Source organism: Equus quagga, chromosome 2, assembly GCF_021613505.1.
Source record: "Equus quagga isolate Etosha38 chromosome 2, UCLA_HA_Equagga_1.0, whole genome shotgun sequence".
NCBI lineage: Eukaryota > Metazoa > Chordata > Mammalia > Perissodactyla > Equidae > Equus > Equus quagga.
In genome coordinates, this window is record NC_060268.1 from 926,315 (window position 1) to 944,291 (window position 17,977).

A 17,977-nucleotide genomic window follows, 5' to 3' on the forward strand; every position below is an offset into this window, starting at 1 on the left:
AACTCACCAGTCCTGTGACGCACCTTCACTGGAGCGATCAGCGTTTACAACACGACAGTCGACAGTGGCGCTACAGGATCCGGGGCAGAGTTCTCCAGGACGCTGACATCACTTTATTCCCTCCTAAACCACTGGTAGCTAAGCTGCCTTGCTGAGCCCCCTGACACCAATAATGGAAACCAAAGGGATCTTTAAAGGTAAAATAACCCCACAGTGTCTGTGAGACTCCGGTGTGATGGAAATTGATCATCCAGATGTCCACGGTGACAATCCTGAAGAAACGCACTGTTTTCTGAAATACCAGGTCTCTACCTGTTCAGCCTACTTTAAATTTTCTGTATAATCATATGTTCTAATTACTTAAAAACTTGAAATTTATAACATCACATATACTAGAACACTAGAACACAGAATGCTTGATTACTGAGCACTATTTTCCTGTATTGCCTCAAGGAAAAGAAAAAGATGTGAGACTCTAGCCTTGATGTCACACATCGAGGACACACACAGTGAGACCCTATTCATCTGAACACTGTTAAATACAAAGCAAGCATTTCTGAACACGCAAACAGAAACCACACTATCTTCAGCTTCAGTGAAGTGCTTAGAAAAGTTTATTTTTGTGCTTAAAATATTTTTCTAAAGCATCACAATGTTATCACACATCCAAACTCTTCAATGGTAGAACATTCAATATTCCGAAGGAGACCTTTAAAGAAGGCTGTCGTACACCATGATCATAGACCGAGCAGCACGATCTAGACAGAAGGGGACTTTACAGACACTGTCTATGACATAAGGGAGAGGGACTCAGACTCAACAGTCACGGGTTTCCCCCTCCTGCAGCTAACACAGTTCTCTATCGGCCACCCCCGCCCCCCAGCTGTAAACTGCCCTCACTCTTCAAGGAGTGAAGGTGCACCCAGTGTCCTATCCTGCTGCTTCTACCTGGGACCCACACCACAGGAGGACACAGGACACACAGTGTGTCCTTCAGGAACACAAGCGGCTCCAGGCTCCAAACAGCAAGCACACTGACTGTAAACCAGTTAGGAACTCTGTACACGGGGACAAATACACACTGAAAACACACACTGTCAAACGCTTCCTCCTGAGTAGAACATAACTGTATTTTATATCAAGTCAAGCTTCTGTGGATCCTCAAAATGTAAAATACCAAGGCTTTTCCACAACATCAAATAAAAAACGGGAATGTTCACTTTCATATCCAAAAGAAAAAGTTCAAGTAGAGGCTCAACAAGAATGATGTAAAATCTGAAACGAGTGGCCAACACTTTAAATCATCAGTAGACAGCTCTTCAATTTTAAGGATCCTTCAGAAAACTTCAGTTTGAAACAACAAAAAAGTACTACTTACTAAAACATGAAAAATGTTTTCAGGAAATTAGGCAATTTAGAAAATGAAAAATGTAACCTATGGTAAGAAAAATACAAATCACACAATAACAGAGGAAACAAAGGTGACAACGCCTTTACGGGACCCAGGATCCCCCAGACTCAGGGAACTCTCCCGATCAGTCATGTCCTGTGTCATTCGGTGCAGAAAACCCGAACAAAGGAACACTGTTTTTATTAGTTGCATGATCTAAAAATATGAAATTTAGACTCTATCTCTAAAGGGACCACAGAGTTGTCATTGAAATACACATTTCTTGAGACAATGGGCAAAGTTCCCATTTACGGGAAATATGTTCTTTTGTTCACACAGTGAAACTGAGAAGAATTATATCAAATGAGAAATCTTTTTCTCTAAAGTAATCTCCTTAAATACTTCAATAATGCAATACTTGGGAAATTAATTTTTCAACTCAGACTTGAAACAGGTTATTATTAAACAAACATACACAAATCTTATTGCTTGGCACCAGATTTTTCAAAACTTAAACAACGCTTTAAACCACCATGCTGTTCTTCAATCGATTTCAAACTTTTTCACACAGCCCTACTTTATTTCTGAAGGTAGACTGCTCAATCTGCGACAATCTAGCCTGAACCCTGCAACAGACAAGCCACAGTTCACTCCACACGAAGAGAAACCACCAATCTTCCCTTTCCGTCCAAATCCTACCAGGATATTTATAAAAGTTAACTAGGATTGATCTGTGGCCAGGGCAGGCCCCACGGAGCGCTGTCTGACGGCATTCTGTGGAAAGTCTGTGTTTGTTCCTTCTTTCCTTTCAGCTTCCTCTTCTGAAACATCTTCTTCATCAGCCTCTTGTTCCTCTTCCACTTTTTTCAAAGGTTGAGAAGACTCCGGTAACAATTTTTCTTAAAGATAAAGACCAGAAATGTGTTTTGCTGATGTATTACAATCACGGTAAAATCAAGACACAATTCATAGCCCCATAAATGCCATGGCATTTATCAATCAACCATATGTTGGACTTCCAAAAGGAGAAAGTTGTCTTCAAGAATAAATGATACCATAAAAATAAAAACTGGTTTGGAAGACCCATTTTACTCACCAAACTAGTTCTAATTACCCACCTATTTATGAACTGAACTAATTAACGAACCAGAATTAATGCTGTGAATATGGATGCTCTGAGAAAACATATGGCTCTAAATGTAACTATCTTGTGTTAATTTGCTATTAAATCTCCTAGTTACTAAGTAGACTGAAATAAACTTCACCTCTCCCTGGTCTCAGCTCCCAGGAGAACAGGAATCAGAATTTACAGCTGAAGCTTAGATTCCGACCCATGTTTTTTCCAAGTGGTTTCATAAATGTGCCTCCTCTTCCCGTTTAATTTTAGTAAGGTAAACAATTGAGAAAATGTACAAATCTTAGGTGTACAGCCCAGGGAATTTTTAAACACACACACACGCACATACCCTTTCTGTTTTATAGTTCCCTTAAACTCAGAAGGCACGGTGGCACTGGGAAATAGCACAGAGTGGGGCCCATGAGCTTTACTCTGCTCAGTGACCTGGACTGCCCCTAATCCCAGGCAGTCCCCAGTAGGAGAGAGCGGGACAAGCTGGAAGAAGCCACAAGGCAGTGGACAGTCTGTGTCTGGTCTGCCCTCGTCCCTTTCTCGGGTCCACAGCCCTTCCCTGTGCCACAGCCCACGCGGTGGGGCAAGCACCGCAGTTAGAGCAGTGGTCCTCCACTAGAGAGATTCTGTCCCAGGGACACCGGCAATGTCGCAGATATTTTTGGCTGTCACAAATGAAAGGTGCTCCTGGCAACCAGTGGGATGCTGCTGAACACCCAACAATGTACAAAAGACAGCCCATCACAATTAAGAATCATCCAGCCTGGAAGGCCAGCAGTGTTGAGGCTGAGGAACCCCGGCCTACAGTGACTGTTCCAGCCAGTGAGCCCTTTCACAGTGGAGCGCACAGAAAGCTTCCAGAAGATGGGCGGGTGTAGGGAGAAAGTGTAGCTCCTTCTTGCTCTGGGATTGTGAGCTGTGGCTTTCTATAACCATTTTATGCTAAGGACTGGGAAGAGCCAAAAATGGAGCAAACACATGGACAACCGAGCAATTCAGAAATACATCTTAACAACTTCTGAGCCCCAGGATCCAGTCCGCTGTGCCCTCAGACTTCCCTGCTACATGAACCAGTCAATTCCCATTTTGCTAAAAGCCAGACAGTGTTGGGTCTTTCCCTAGCAACTGAAAATCTAAGCCTAGCATGCACACTGGAAAACAAATCACCTGCCTGCTACAGAAGGGGCGATATCACTTGAAAGTGAGGATCAGTATCTACCAGTTGTGTCACAGATTACTTAAAAGACAAATTTGTTGTTAGGTTTAAGGTTTTGAAGTGAGATAAATACAAAATGTACACTCACCAACTTTTAAACTGTCTTTTTAGTAATCTGTGCTTACAGTTTTTCCTACAGGTCAGTGGCCCTTGGTGGGGAAAACAATTCCCTCCCCTAAACACGTCCCTTTTTAGCATCAGTGCGAGAATCTAAGAAATGAAAAGATAAACATCAGTGGCTCAACAGACAGGCACACTGTAAGGGCATCTGCAGGGACTCCACTCCAGGAGTCCTGACCTCAACAAACCCTAAGTCAAGAAAGGCAGCGCAATGACGGTGCCAGGCCCAGAGCCTGACTTGGGACCTGCACTCCACTGTCACACCTGTGGCCTTGGAAAGACAGCTGGTCTCTGAGAGCCTCAGTCTCCTCAACCACAGAACAGGAAGCACGTCACTGACAGTCTACTCCAGGGAGCTGCTGAGCAAAAGACGGGAAGACAGAAAGTCCCTCACCGCAGCACAGGAGGACTTCCATCACAATGTGTAAGACAAAAAATAAATGACTGGTAGGTAATTCTATTAAGACAGAGAGCTGTGAATACTTCTAATTACACAAACTCATCTTGTAGGTCAGTACAGTGTCAACGCCAATCCTCAATCAGATACAGGAGCTGCTTTTCCAATATCCCACCACAAAAACTTAGACTTGGCTAGCATACAAAGAAAAACACTCAAATGCGTCACTGTACTAATGACTGACTCAAGAGTGGAATATAGTCAACCTTTTTGACTCAAGTGTATTCAAATGGATCCACGAATATCATGGAATTTTCAAATAAATTGATATTGGATCAATGTTATGAAATATCTACAAGTTATATGCAATGTTAAAATTCTCCACATTATAAAAACCAAGAAAATAACTATGTTCCAAAATCCACTGGGCTGTCATTCTCACATGAAATCTATATCCCCCTCTGACATAAACCAGCACTCCATATTTAGAAACCTAAGCCGGAAGGGCAATGAAATCCCGTCCCAGAAATGAACAGGACAAACACTTACTGGAAGGGTACGGCTGTGGTCTGCGCCTCTTTGAAGGACAAAGGCAGTCTGCCACAAAGATCATACACTGCAGAAAGAAACATGAAAAATCTGAACATATATGATAAAGCTAGTGCAACTATATTATCAAATTTTAAAATCTTTTTCTTCCTAGTACTCTGAAAATGAAGTACTTACAAGTCCTAAAAACAGTCCAGAAAGCAGAGTTGCTAAAGCAAAAACTGCGTATGAGCCCCAAACTGGTAATCCAAGGTCTTCAATAAAATAGTTATGCCAAGTCTAAAATCAAAAGAAAAAAGTAAACTAAAAACCTGGTCATTTAAAAAAAGTGATAGTGTCAAAAATGTTCAATAGAAATAAAATTTTAGTTCATACCCTGATCCACATGGAGAGCTGGAAGAGTGCTGACATACTTCCCATCCTAAAATAAAAGAGAGAGGACCGAAAATCAGGAGGACACACAGCTGGGAAGCAGAACGTGTGTGCATATCTGCATCTCTGTTTGCACTATCATCCCCCAACACGACAGATTTCACTGCTGGCATTAGCCAAGATTAGTGATACATCACTGACTTCACGCCTGTAATAAGAAGACTTGTTAATAAAAATTAAATTTCTGAATTGTTGCCATTATGTGATGTCCTCATAAATAACACTTGATAATTTTTCTTCCTTTTCTCCTGTTGCTTTGACATCAACCTTTTCTCACCTTTCATCTGATGATTTCTCCAATACACTGAGTGACAGGACCCAGCTGTTTAAAGTTGGGCTCACATCAGCAATGGCAGCTCTTATTCACCCTAAAACCCTCCAGAGAATGAGGAGAGAAGGGAGCCTGAAGGAATACTAAGAATTACCCCCATTTTGCATCAAAATTAAATAAAACTTACAATAGTATTAGTTCAATAGAGTTCAATGCTGTACAAAATAACTACATTGGAAATAAATGCTAAGTCATCATATAAGTAAAGTTAATTATTTTCACAAAATTAAACCCAAGCAGTTTAGATGGACAGTTAGAAAAAGGTATCCTCCAAAAAGAAGAAGAGTTGGTGGGTTCCCAACTGTCTTCCGTCTGGCAGAAGTGTTCCACCAACACACAAACTGATTTGCGCACGAGGCAGAGCTCTTGCACACTGGATGACCTGATCTGACGGCCCGTCACCAGGCGGTGAACCTTGCAGGCCAACACGAGGAGTGCCCCTCATTCAGTCCACCAACAAAAAAGGCACGCACTGCTGTGCTGAGGGCCCAACGGGGACCGACAAGCAACCCTTCTTCCACTGGAGAGGGTGAGCTTATTTACGAGATTTCAAAGAACAACAATCAGCTACATTTTCAGTTCAAGACAGAAAGGGACTTTAATTATGGTGCTTCTGTTGTTTAAAATGCACATGGGAACAGGGACAAGGAACTGAAACGCAAGCACTGTGGCCTCACTGCAGTCCGCACTAACTAGACTATCGGAGCACTGCCTGCCTTAGCTGGGCCGGCGCTCAGTGGGCGACTTCTGACAGCTAAAGGACAAGTTGAGGCAGAGGTTTTCTCAGGAAGTGAGGAGCAGGGGAGGGTGCTAAAGATAAACTTCTCTTGCAAAGTCGTGCCTAGGGCTGATCATCCCCCACTCCCAGAATCCGGAGAACTTTTCCCTCCTACGCCTTTAGAGTCCTGACTCCCTCATCCTCCAAGGGCCACTGTGTGGAGGGGACGGGAAGGGACAGCTTGCCACAGCAGGATGAGTCACTCAGCAAAACTCACTGTCCCCAGAGGTCTCTCAAATGACCTGTGAGGCCTTGTGGCCCAGTGGCTTGCAGGAAACACGCTTGCCATCTCCAGCCCTTACTGCTCCACAGCAAGCTGATATGCGGAAACGCATCTATACATATACAGGGGCACTGTCCATGCATACCAATCCAAGCTACCAAACAGGTGGAATAATTCAATCACGCCCAGTCAAGAACTGACATCCAAAAGCAGCATGAGTAGATATGTGTTCAAGGCTTCTCATTCAAATATTAGGTTCAAACGATAGCTTCACCCATTACATTGCTCACACTCTTATGGGGATTATTTAGTTTTTAATGATCAAATGACCATATCTACAGAGCAAAACTACTCCTGAAAAGGCTTCAACTTAATTCTGTAGAATGCCTCCTTCTTGCTTAACAAGGATCAAAGTATCTGTTTGAGTTTGAAGATAATGTCAAACTAAAAATACCATAGTAAATCTGAATATACCTTAAGAGTCCAAGAATTAAAACCAAGTTTGGAATGCTCTGCTTACACGAAATACGGTTAACTGTCCCAACTAATAGTGAAATAAAGAGAGCCCTCATACTTACAGAATGGAACCGGGACCAAACCACGATGAAACGGGTCCAATATTCTTCCACTCCTTCTCACTGATGAAGTTTATGAAGTCCTTCTTAGTCCTCGGGCCCTGATAGCGCCTAAATTCACCATCTTTACAACTAAAGAGGATCAGAATTCAATATTAACCAGCACCCAAAAGCTCTGTATTTGTCCTATTTCTTTACACTCATTTTACAGTCAATCCTAATATTCAAAATGATTAGCAACGACAAGTGACAAATTATACCAATTACTCAGGATGTCTTCGCCTCAAATTTAACTAAACAATGAGGTCGTATTTTTAAACAATCATAAGCCTTAAGACTGTTACCGTTACTCTTCCAAATAATAACACTATGAAACAGTAAGAAGTTATATGTCAATTATATCTCAATAAAACTGGGGAAAAGCACAGTAAGTAGAAAACCTCAGAGAGCCACTTTCAGCCTTACGTGTAACACGCGTGTGAGAGGGACACTATGTGAAAGGTTGCAGAACGGTGTCTGGCACTTACTGATTATTAGCTACTGCTAAACTCTAGGTTAGAACTGAAGGCATTTTTCTGGCACTTTGGGCCACAACCACCTCCTCTCAGCCAGCACACTTTAATCGTGGGCTTTAATCACGGGGGAGTCCGGGGCGGTGCCTCCCTTGTACCCATGTCGGTGACTCTCTCGTACAGTCTGCTCTGCACTCTTCCTGACGCCCACCTCCTCCTCCCCTCCCAACACCACGAGTTCTGTCCAGGGTCATAAATGCTCTCCCCGCTGCCACACCTTCACCACTTCTAAACTACCTTCAGTAACTCAGCCAGTCTAGTCCTACTTATTAACACTCCTTTCTTTATCACTTATATGCAAAACCTTTCAACAGCTCCCTACTACCTGCAGTATGGTGGGAGGATCCTTTATGCACTCAGTCGTAGACCACAAGAAGACTCCACTCAACAAAACAAAGTTTTGCGGAGAAAATGGCATCTGAGCTGTTTCTGAAGGATAGGCAGGATTTCAACAGGAGAAATGAGGGGAATGGGCATGATGAACAATGTGACCAAAAGGAAAAGGGCAGGATACTCCAGGGACGCTCAGAGGGTGCAGAGAAGTGAAAGGAAAGGGGGAGACTGACGACAGCCAGTTAAGGCAGCTGGGGCAAGACTGAGTGAGAGGGGAGGCACCGTGGAGACAGAACAGACACTCAAACAGACACACGGGAAGCAGGGGCGAACCAAGTACACAGACACGGTGGAAAGTGATACACAGAATGCAGAGAACTGCCAGCTCATCGTGTCCTCTTTAAACGAGGAGAGAAGCACCTCCTGCATCAGCCCGCGAGCCAGAGGAACATTAAGGTTCGGGGCAGGAGCAGACTGGAAATGTCCTATCCCCATTAGGAGATAGAGTTCAAAGGAAGACCCCACACCGAAGACTACAGAATCTTTTCCGTGCTGACGTACCACCCAGCCACTGCACCTTCTACCGTCCCCAAGGTGGAGCTACAGCACTTTCTTAGCAGATTTTTGAACATATCATGTCCCTATTTATTACTGTTTACGAGACTGTCCTCCGGATGAAATGCTTACTCCGCACTCTTTTGAAAATTCTACCTCCAAGCTTGGGTTTAAACCCCATATTCTCTAGGAACCACTCCAGCCCAGTGAGTGTTCCTTAACAAACTTCCTGTGGGACTTACCACAACTCCGGGCTCTTAATCATTTACAGTGCTGAACAGTATCACCATTTCATGTGAATATCACGTTCCAAAAAAATTACAGATCTCTGAGACACATCACTCATCTCTCTAAAGACACTAAGAGCAAAATGAGCCTTCTAATACACTTACTGAATATAATGCTCTTTAGACACAATCCAGGCCAGAGGCCTGCTATTTTGATTACACTGCGATGCATCCTGCTCCATTAGACACAGAGTTTTCAAACACTTACTGATAAATAGTAGGAAGAGCAGTTATGATAAATCGCCCACTCAGTCCTACAAAAGATAAAGATTTCACATAAACACGAGCAAGAACACACGCCAGATTTTATACAGGCCAATCACTCACTACTTAATAGTTGATTCTGAATTATTTAATACTAATAGGGAAAAAATACGAAATTATACCTAAAAATAGTTGAGCTTTGTAATATAAACAATGAAAAAAAATCTCAATTATGTACTTAAAGCAACTTAAAAACTACGGCACATTACCTTAATGAAAAGTATGTAAAGCCTGAATATTGAAGTCATCTGTGAGTATCTTTATACATATGTGTACACACTTGATGGATTACACCGTCTGATAAGACCACTAGCGATGAGTGACAGAACAGCACATATAACGGTAGTCTTAGAAAGGTCTAAAATCAAATGAAAGTGTATTTGACATTCAAAAAACAAAGCCAGAGTTTAAGGTGTTGTTAAAAATGGAAAACATTATGAATCTCTCATGAGATGGGCAATTAACAATAGCAGCTAACATTATTAACCACGTGTTAAGTACTAACATAACTGAGGATAATCTATCCCTCAGTTTTCTTATGCATAAAATGGGGACATTAACTATCTTACAAGGTTATGTAAAGATTATACAATAAATACAAAACACTTGAAGCAGGACCTGTAATAGATAAGTGCTCAATAAATATTAACTATCATTACCATCTGGGATGGGGTCAGAGTGATGAACCCAGGTTCATTACGACCAACAGGTAAGACGAGGCTGGTCTAAGACAGGAGCATCCTTGAGGGCAGGGGCTGCCACTTGTCCAGGGGGCCAAGTCAGGAGAGTACCTGACCCTACAACCATGAGAGCTTTGTAATTAAGAGCCCATGTCCTCAAATCATAGGTATTAAATCTGGAACCTAATTACAGAGATTCGGATCACTTGTCAGGGAACGTGTCCTTGACTGTACAAAGAACCTCAGACATGCTCCTTATTCTGAAGCTTGGGATGGATGCAAATGATGGCTTGGCCAATGTCCACATGGACCACCACGTTCAAGGACTTCTCAGAGGCGTCTTACATGCTAGTCTCGGGCTGGCAGTTATGTGGGGAAGAATGGGGGGGAGGGGCAATGTCTCCAAGGTGCCTGAGAGCAACACTTAAAAGGAATGAACTGCTTACACTCGCAGGGAATCTGCTCATTGCAGCCTCTGCACACTGAGCCCCCACCAGGGAGGAGGGGCTCAGCTAGCTTAACAGATGGTTACGTTTGTAAAACCTAACGAAAAGATAGAGTCAAGACCATGTAATGTGGACAACAAGATAAATACATCAACCCAACGTGCAAAGAAACAAAGCTAACCACAGATTTACAGTACCTGGCTGCTCTGTGACATCTACTTTCGCAACATTAACCTCGAGATCTTCTCCCCACTCAGCAAAACTTTCCCATTCTGGTTGAAGATTCTGACAAGCAGGACACCATGGAGCATAACTAAAAAATACAGTTTTGAAAAAAGTTAAGCACTCCAATGACTATATTGGGATGAAAATGTGTAATTCATAAAGAATATTTTATACTAAAAACAAGATAGCAAAGTTGTTAATTTTGTGAAGATGAAAAAGCTTTAAGTGTGGGTCTAAGACTCCGGAAATCAAGAACTATGAACTGATGATGATGCTAATCACACAGAGTAATTCTGAGAGTAAGTTCTTAAGACACAAGGACTTTTTCACATGCAAAACGGCTCTTTAAAAACCTCTGGCTTTCTCTACTTAAAATGCAGCCACCAGAAAGCTAAATGCCAAATTTGGAGTTCACCAGTTTTAATAATTTCAGTCACAAATGCAAGGTGCTAGTATGAGAAAACCAGGAAGTGCCCAAGGCTGTGGCGAATGAGGAAACTTTAAGGAGGGATCCCCTACCCAGCTCAGCTGCCACAGAGGACGGCCTGCCCAGTCACTCTGGCAGGCTAGTCTTACTTAAAAGCAGCTGAAAATCTGCATTTTTATGTAAAAATGTTACCTAACAACTTAACCCACAGACCCAAACATGAGGCAGGCCACACAAAGCTCTTTGGGCCAGCCTGTTTCTGAGTCCTCAGCTTTACAGACCGGTCGGCTGCCAAGCTCATTAGCATGCCCATTACTCCTCTGGGATTCAGCATCTTTTCAAGGCCCCGATTCTTCCCTAGAGTTTTATTTTCCCACTTTATTGTATATTATCTTATGATTTGCCTCAGTTTTTTTAATGGAGCCAGGAAGAATAAGGCCTACACCCAAACACAAGAGTACAGTTTCTGTACTCTATTATTTCTTCTTGACGTATTTTATGGAAATAACACTCCTAAAAGTAACAGGCCTTGTGGAACAAGAGTAGAACCGTGCAGAAGAGCCGAAGCTGTAATGATAAACCGTATTAAATGGAAACCTCTCTGTAACACACCGCTGTCAGGACAGGTTTAACAAGGCGAGCTGACCTGTCATAAGCGCAGACTATCACTAGACTACTAGATCCCTTTTTCAGCTTCCTTTTGTTTCCCAGACACTTTTTAAAGACTTAACTTCAAAATCAGTAGGCTACAAAAAAACCCCAAATGCTGTCGCTGGTTACATCCCTCTCCCCTGCAGCTTCAACGACGTCTGAAAATTCATTCACTCAGTTGCAGATTACATGCACGCCGTATAAACATCCTCCCCTATCTTGTCTGCCAAACAAATGTCCCATGCCTTTTTTGATTTTGCGACTCGAGAGCTACTGATGTGGCCTTCCGGGTTCTCCCTTGGGGACGTCCACCTCCCTCCTTAACCGGCAACCCACCACACAAGAAACACTGCCCTGAGCCTTGTTAAAGAAGGGGGAGGGTTCTAACAACAATTACCGCAAGTCTACTCCGTGGGAGGGTCGGAGACGAAAGGAAGCCAGCAGACCCACACCAGGACACACGAATTAGGGCCTTTAGGGACGTCTCTCCTCCGTAAAATGCGGGGAATAGTACCTGTCTTACAGAACCTGCACAGAACTAAACCTGACAACGTACGTGAGGCGCTCCGCAGTGTCTGGTACACAGTTAGCACTGAATAACGGCTTCTTCAGTAGTAGCACTAAGACCGCTAGCTTCAATCAGCCGCACCCACCAGCTTTGGGACTAAAGCAAAGGAGACAGCGTTTCTGTCTCCCGCCGACGCCGAAGGGACACTGGCGCGAGTCACCGGGCGCACGATCTCCTCGCACAATGGCGATGAGCCGGCGCCGGGTTCACCCCGCACATCTCGCGGAGCGACACCGCCCAGAGGGGCGCAGGGGCAGCACCGGGCGGCGGCACGCGCGGAGCAGCGAGGCGGAGCCGAGAGGAGCAGCAGAGGAAGACGACAAAGGCCAGAAAGACGCACACGGCCCGGCCCGAGGGCACCCGGCATTACGCAAACACCAGAACGCCCGGTGCGCAACGGAGAACTCTGAGCTCGCGCTCCGGGGCCGACACGCCCACCCGCAGACGGCCTTCCGGGGGACAGCAGAGAACAGGACAGGAGAGCAGCGCCGCGGCGGCAGGGACGCAGACACGCGCGGGCCCTCGGCGCCCGCCACGACCGGCGGCGGCCCGCGGCGGGCTCTGCGGGGAGGGCCGGACCGGACCTAGAGCGGGACCCACCCGCCGGCCGCCCCGGGCCCGCGACTCACAACTCTATCATCCACTCTCCTTCCAGCAGCTCCCGCCAGTTGTCGTCCGTGAGCACGCGCACGTCGCTCCGCCGGCCGGCGGTCGCCCCGCAGAGCAGCAGGAGCAGCACGGCCGCAAGCACCCCTGCACTCCTGGAGGGCGCCATGTCGCCGCCGTCCGCCCGCCGCGCCGCGCCGCACTTCCGCCCTCGCGGCCGGCCTGCGCATGCGCAGGACCCCGCGGCCCAGCGCACGCGCCTTGGGACTCTCCCTGCGCATGCGCGCAACGCCTCGTCCTGGAGGTGGGTTGAAGAGGGAGGAGGGAGGCGTGTCTACCCCTAATGCACAGGACAGGAAAGCGGTCTCTGCTGCCCGGCCTGCGCCGCGCCGCCTGGGAGGGGAACATTGAGAGAGGAGGGGCGAGGCCGGGGGCGGGGCTGCGGAGAGCGCCTGCATGGTCTGCGCGGGACCTGGCCCCCCGAGGCTGGCACGGGGACTGGCTGGAGCCCATGGGTAGGTTCACACCAGAGCTAGTTCTAATCAAAGGCCCTTCAAGTTTTCATTTGTTTCCTTCAGAGATCCTCTGGTAAAGCTAATGGGGGTTCACACGAGTCAGAACGTGGGTTACTTCTGGGGCGTCTGGACGGAAAGGCGCGCAGGGTCCCCTGAGGCGCCCTGGATGTCCTCTGTCTTGTCTCAACGGTGGGTCACTGTGTACACGCGGGTAAAAAGCCACCGAGTGGTGCACGTTAGATTAGTGCACCTCAGGATGTATGTTAACCCTAAAGACGGGGATCTTTCATTTAAAAAATACGTAGTAGTCACAGAGATGCTAGATCAGAAATTCAAAGTGGAACAAGACATACGCTCCTAACAAGGATTTGGGATCTTTTCTCAATCATTTGTAGATACAAGTGAAATGAAAATGTGCGCTGTCTTAGGAAGTCTCAGGCAAATGAAATCGTCACCCCTGCTGTCCTCGCGCTCTCCCAGCGTCCCTGCAGTCCGCGACTGCCGCCCCCCACTGAGGGCGCTTTCCAGGACACGGTGACCCGCAGGTTAACAAAGCCAGAGGTTTCTTCTATGCGTTCATCTTACTTGGTGCCAGCAGCCTTCACCCTCCTCGGAACGCTTTGTGGCCCTGATTTCTGCGGCCTCACTCGCTTGTTTTTTCTCCTTCCTCACTCGCTGCTCCTTCTGAAAATTCTTGGTGGTCCTCCTCTACTTGGCTTGCAGCCATTGGCTTGCCCAGGTTGCTGTCCTGGCCCCCTCCTCCGGATAACCTCAGTCCTGGCTTTGAAAGCCAACAACATGCCTGTGGTTCCAGCCGTCACCCTTCTGGGAACTTCGACATACATATTCAGCTCTTTGCTGGACGTCTCCTCTATCTTTAACAGGGGGCTCAAACACAACATGGCCCCAAAATAAAACTGGTTCCCCCTCTGCTAGTCTTCCATCTCAGTAAAGAGCCCCAAGGTCCATAAAATTTACGTTTTGATTTCGTATTGCTCTCTCTCTTCACCCCCTCCTCATGTACTCCTTCAACAAAGTCCCATAAACTCTACCTGCAAACATGTCCTGAATCTACTCACTGGTTTCCATCTCCACTGCCAACACCTTCATCCAGGGTTCTATCCTCTCTTGCCTCTGCTACAACAGTAGATTCCTGACTGATCTCCCTGTGTCCTCTCCTGCTTCTCCCAGTAAGATCCAGCCATTTCTCCTTAGAACCCTCCAAGTGCTTTAACTGTGCTTAAAGTGAGTCCAAACTCCTTCACCTCCTTATTGTGGCTTAAGAAGTCTGACGTGATCTGACCCCTGCCTGGCTGTTGCCCCCTGTGGTACTCCCTCTCTCCTCGCGACCCTGCTATAGTCCAGGGGACCCTGAATGTGGCAGACTGACTCTCACACCAAGAGTGGCATCAGCTGTCCTAGACAACTTGTCCCCTGGCCCTCATGTCCCTCCTTCTTGTCACTGATCTCAAATGTTACCTTCCCTGACCACCCATCTAAGGAGGCCTCCCAGGTCATGTCCCAGGTCGTATTGTCCATCATATTAGTCCACTCTAATTCTCTGCATAATGTTAAACTGACATGCTTGTTTGTTTATTATCTGCTTTCTTTCCTCATCCAGTAAGAATGTAAGTTTCATGACAGTGGAAAACTTCTCTGTTTTGTTCACCACTGTAATCTTCAAGGTTTAGTGCCAAGCCCCTGTTAGAACTCAGAGCATAGCAAATGTTGAATACATAATTGTTGAATGAATGAAGAAAATCATAATTGTAGATCTGCCCTGCTTTTGTTATAGTGTATAGGCTGCATTGGTAAAAAGGGTGTAAATATATTCTTCTATGTGGTATGGAGGTGATATCTGCCATTTATACCTCACCGGGTTGGTAAAAGGATAAAATGAGTTTATGTTCATGAATATTCTTTTTAAACTGTAAGGCATTCATGATAATTTATTAAAATTTCATTTTAAGGGAATTTTTTATATTGCAAAAGAAATGCAGTCTTATGACTAAAACGTGCAAAATACAGAAGGTTGTAAAGTGAAAAGAAATTTCCTCTAAAATCTTTTCCCATCTCCTGCTGGAATTTTCACCCCTTAGGCAACTGCTATAACATTTTCTTTTGTATGCTTCCAGAACATTTATATGCACATAAACTATTCTTTAAAAAACACACATACAAGTGAGCTCATACTGCGATTACTAATCAGTTTTTTTCACAATACGTATATATCAACTTAAAAGAATTCTAATGTAGTCTCTGAAATATTTGTCTGAAAGTATAAATATCAAGAAATATATGAAAATATATGTATCATGGTGTTAATAACTTATTATACTAATAATTATTAACCATTAATTTAAGCTTAATTAATGTAATGTTATAAGTGAAATAATATCAAAATATTAATAAATAATATCAATATTAAGGATTGGCATTCTTTATCTTTGGTAGTATTTAATGCATTATTGATAGTGTTATTGTTTTTCTTGTACTCTGAATGCTGCCTTATTCTCTGAGTCAATTATAGCTTGTATGCAGACCAGACTGTGTATACTCTTGACCAGTGAATTTTATTTAGCACACCATACTTCTCTGTATCAACCAAAATACACTCTACCATGCGTCGTGAGTGTGTTCTGAAATTGGTGCCACCCTATGGAAGATCAAAGGCAGCTTAGCGTCGTGATTAAGTGGATAGACTGGAGCAGGACTGGGTTCAAATCCTGCCTTCACCGCTTAAGTGTTCTGTGATCTTTGGCAAGTTGCTTAACCTCTTAGTATCTTGGTTTCTGTGTTTGTGAGAAAGGGTAATGATTGTCCTCCCTCCTAGAGTTGTTATGAAGATTAAGTGAATTAACATTTGTGAAGTGCTTAAAACAGAGTGAGTCAGTTCAAGTCCTCCAACAAACAGGTGCTAAAATGGGTTAGACATGCAAGGGACTTATTGGGGAAAGTCTGTGAAGAAGCAGAGGAGCAGGAGAGGGCTGGAGAGCTTTAGACAGCAGTGTGGGTCTGACACCTGGGAAAGGACAGGGGAAAGGAGGATTGGCCATGCAGTGCCTCAGACCGCAGCACGGTTCTAAGAGAGGCTCAGCCAGATTGACAGGGAGTCCTGAGCCAGAATTGCCCAGTAGAGGAATCCCATGTCAGACGGGATGGGCTGGCACTCGTGTATCTGCCTCTCAGTCGTTGACTGGCAGCGGTGGTTGGGGGTGGGAAGGTAACGTGGCCTCATCGTTCACAGTGGTGGCAGCTGGACACCATCGATCAGCAGTCTCCCCACAGCGGGCCTTCCTGTGGGAGGTCTGAGTAGTGCATCTCCAGGACTGCCACCCAGGTCCGGGTACATTGTGAGCAACTAGAAGTGTTTGATGAATATTGAGACGCAAGAGTAGAGGACAATGCTGTCCAATAGAAATTTAATGAGAATCACATTATTATTTTTAATTTTCTTATAGCCATATTTTTTTAAAGTAAAACTTAAAGTTAGCTTTAATAGTATTTGCTTAATGTAATTGAAAAACATCAATCTGATAGCCCTATATCAAACTCTAAATTTGGGGAGCAGAGAGAATATAGTTTCTTTTCAGTTACTTGGAGAACTTTTGCTAAAATTAACTTATAAGATTACAGAAAAAAGCTCAAAAAATTCTAGAAAGTAGAGGAAGTATTGCCTAGTGGTTAGCCTGTCTGGGGGTAAATCCGCTCCACCCTGGGCTAGCTGACCGTGGGCAGTTTTCCCTTGAGTCTCCCAGTTTCAAAACCTCAGCAGTTAGGACAACTGCAGTCCACAGTGCTCCAGCAACATCCTGGCGGCTCCTGAGCCGGGCTCACTGAAGGTGAACCTGCAGTTGCTGAGGAGCCCTCTGAAGAGGGAAGTGGAGGGCAGGGAGAAGCCAGGGTGGCTGCAGTCGCCGTGGTGGGGGAGGGGCAGGAGGTGGGTGGCTCCAGGAAACAGCTATTTTACCAACCGTAGTGTGGGTATTTCAATATTTTAACAACCGGTGCAGGCTTACTGTCACGATATGACTGAATAATTATCCCAGGCTAGGACTGTTCCCTTCCTCTGAGAGCTGGTTCTTCATTGTTTTGGTTTATTTCAGTAGGTTTAGGGGGAGGAGCCGTGCATGATCTAGCTTCACTGTTCCATCTAACCATGAAAGTTCTGGAGGAAATAGTATGAAACCTGAGTTACTAAAACCAGGGTAGGCCTCCTGACTAACCCAGCGAGTCACCAGGTCCTATCGGTTCCCACTGCTAAACTCACCTCAAGTCTCTCCCTTCGTCCCATGTCGCAGCTTTGAATATATGCCATCATCTGTTCCTGGAGTCTGCCGGCTTTCTTTAATTTTTTATAACATTATTATTGATATATAATTCACATACTATACAGTACACCCATTTAAAATGTAAAATTCAACGGTTTTTAGGATATTCACAGAGTTGTGCAACCATCGTCGCAATCATATTTGGAACGTATTCATCACCCCAAACAGAAACCCCACATTCATTAGCAGTCACTCCCCACTTCCACCCACCCAGCCCTCTCCCCAGCTCTAAGCAACCGCCAGTCTACTTTCTGCCTCTATTGTTTTGTGTGCCCTGGATATTTCATACAGATGGAATACTATAATATGTGGTCCTTTGTGACTAACGTCTTTCATTTATCATAATGTGTTCAGAGTTCATGTTGTAGCATGTGTCA

At 44.9% G+C, this 17,977-nt stretch overlaps 1 protein-coding gene and 1 non-coding gene across 2 annotated transcripts; both read right to left on the minus strand.

Annotated features, from left to right (window-relative positions):
* Positions 1–596: 596 nt before the first annotated feature.
* On the minus strand, positions 597–12,959 carry TMX1 (thioredoxin related transmembrane protein 1). The gene is made up of 8 exons (XM_046654206.1): positions 12,778–12,959; positions 10,475–10,590; positions 9,096–9,141; positions 7,144–7,272; positions 5,177–5,222; positions 4,979–5,080; positions 4,802–4,868; positions 597–2,289 (listed from the first exon to the last, which is right to left on the minus strand). Exons 1-8 carry the CDS (start codon positions 12,921–12,923, stop codon positions 2,111–2,113), a joined length of 831 nt encoding a protein of 276 aa, XP_046510162.1. The 5' UTR covers positions 12,924–12,959; the 3' UTR covers positions 597–2,110.
* LOC124236514 (small nucleolar RNA SNORA70) lies at positions 10,226–10,365 on the minus strand. The gene has a single exon (XR_006887752.1). It is a non-coding gene; the product is annotated as a small nucleolar RNA SNORA70 (small nucleolar RNA).
* Positions 12,960–17,977: the final 5,018 nt, after the last annotated feature.

Bases quoted from the DNA above. Each gene is read 5' to 3' on its own strand.
- TMX1 (XM_046654206.1), bottom strand. From the start codon at position 12,923: ATGGCGCCCTCCAGGAGTGCAGGGGTGCTTGCGGCCGTGCTGCTCCTG. The intron at 10,591-12,777 runs GTGAGTCGCGGG...TGTATTTTTTAG, and splicing joins GGAGAGTGGATGATAGAGTT to TTATGCTCCATGGTGTCCTG. The intron at 5,081-5,176 runs GTATGAACTAAA...TTTTGATTTTAG, and splicing joins AGCTCTCCATGTGGATCAGG to ACTTGGCATAACTATTTTAT.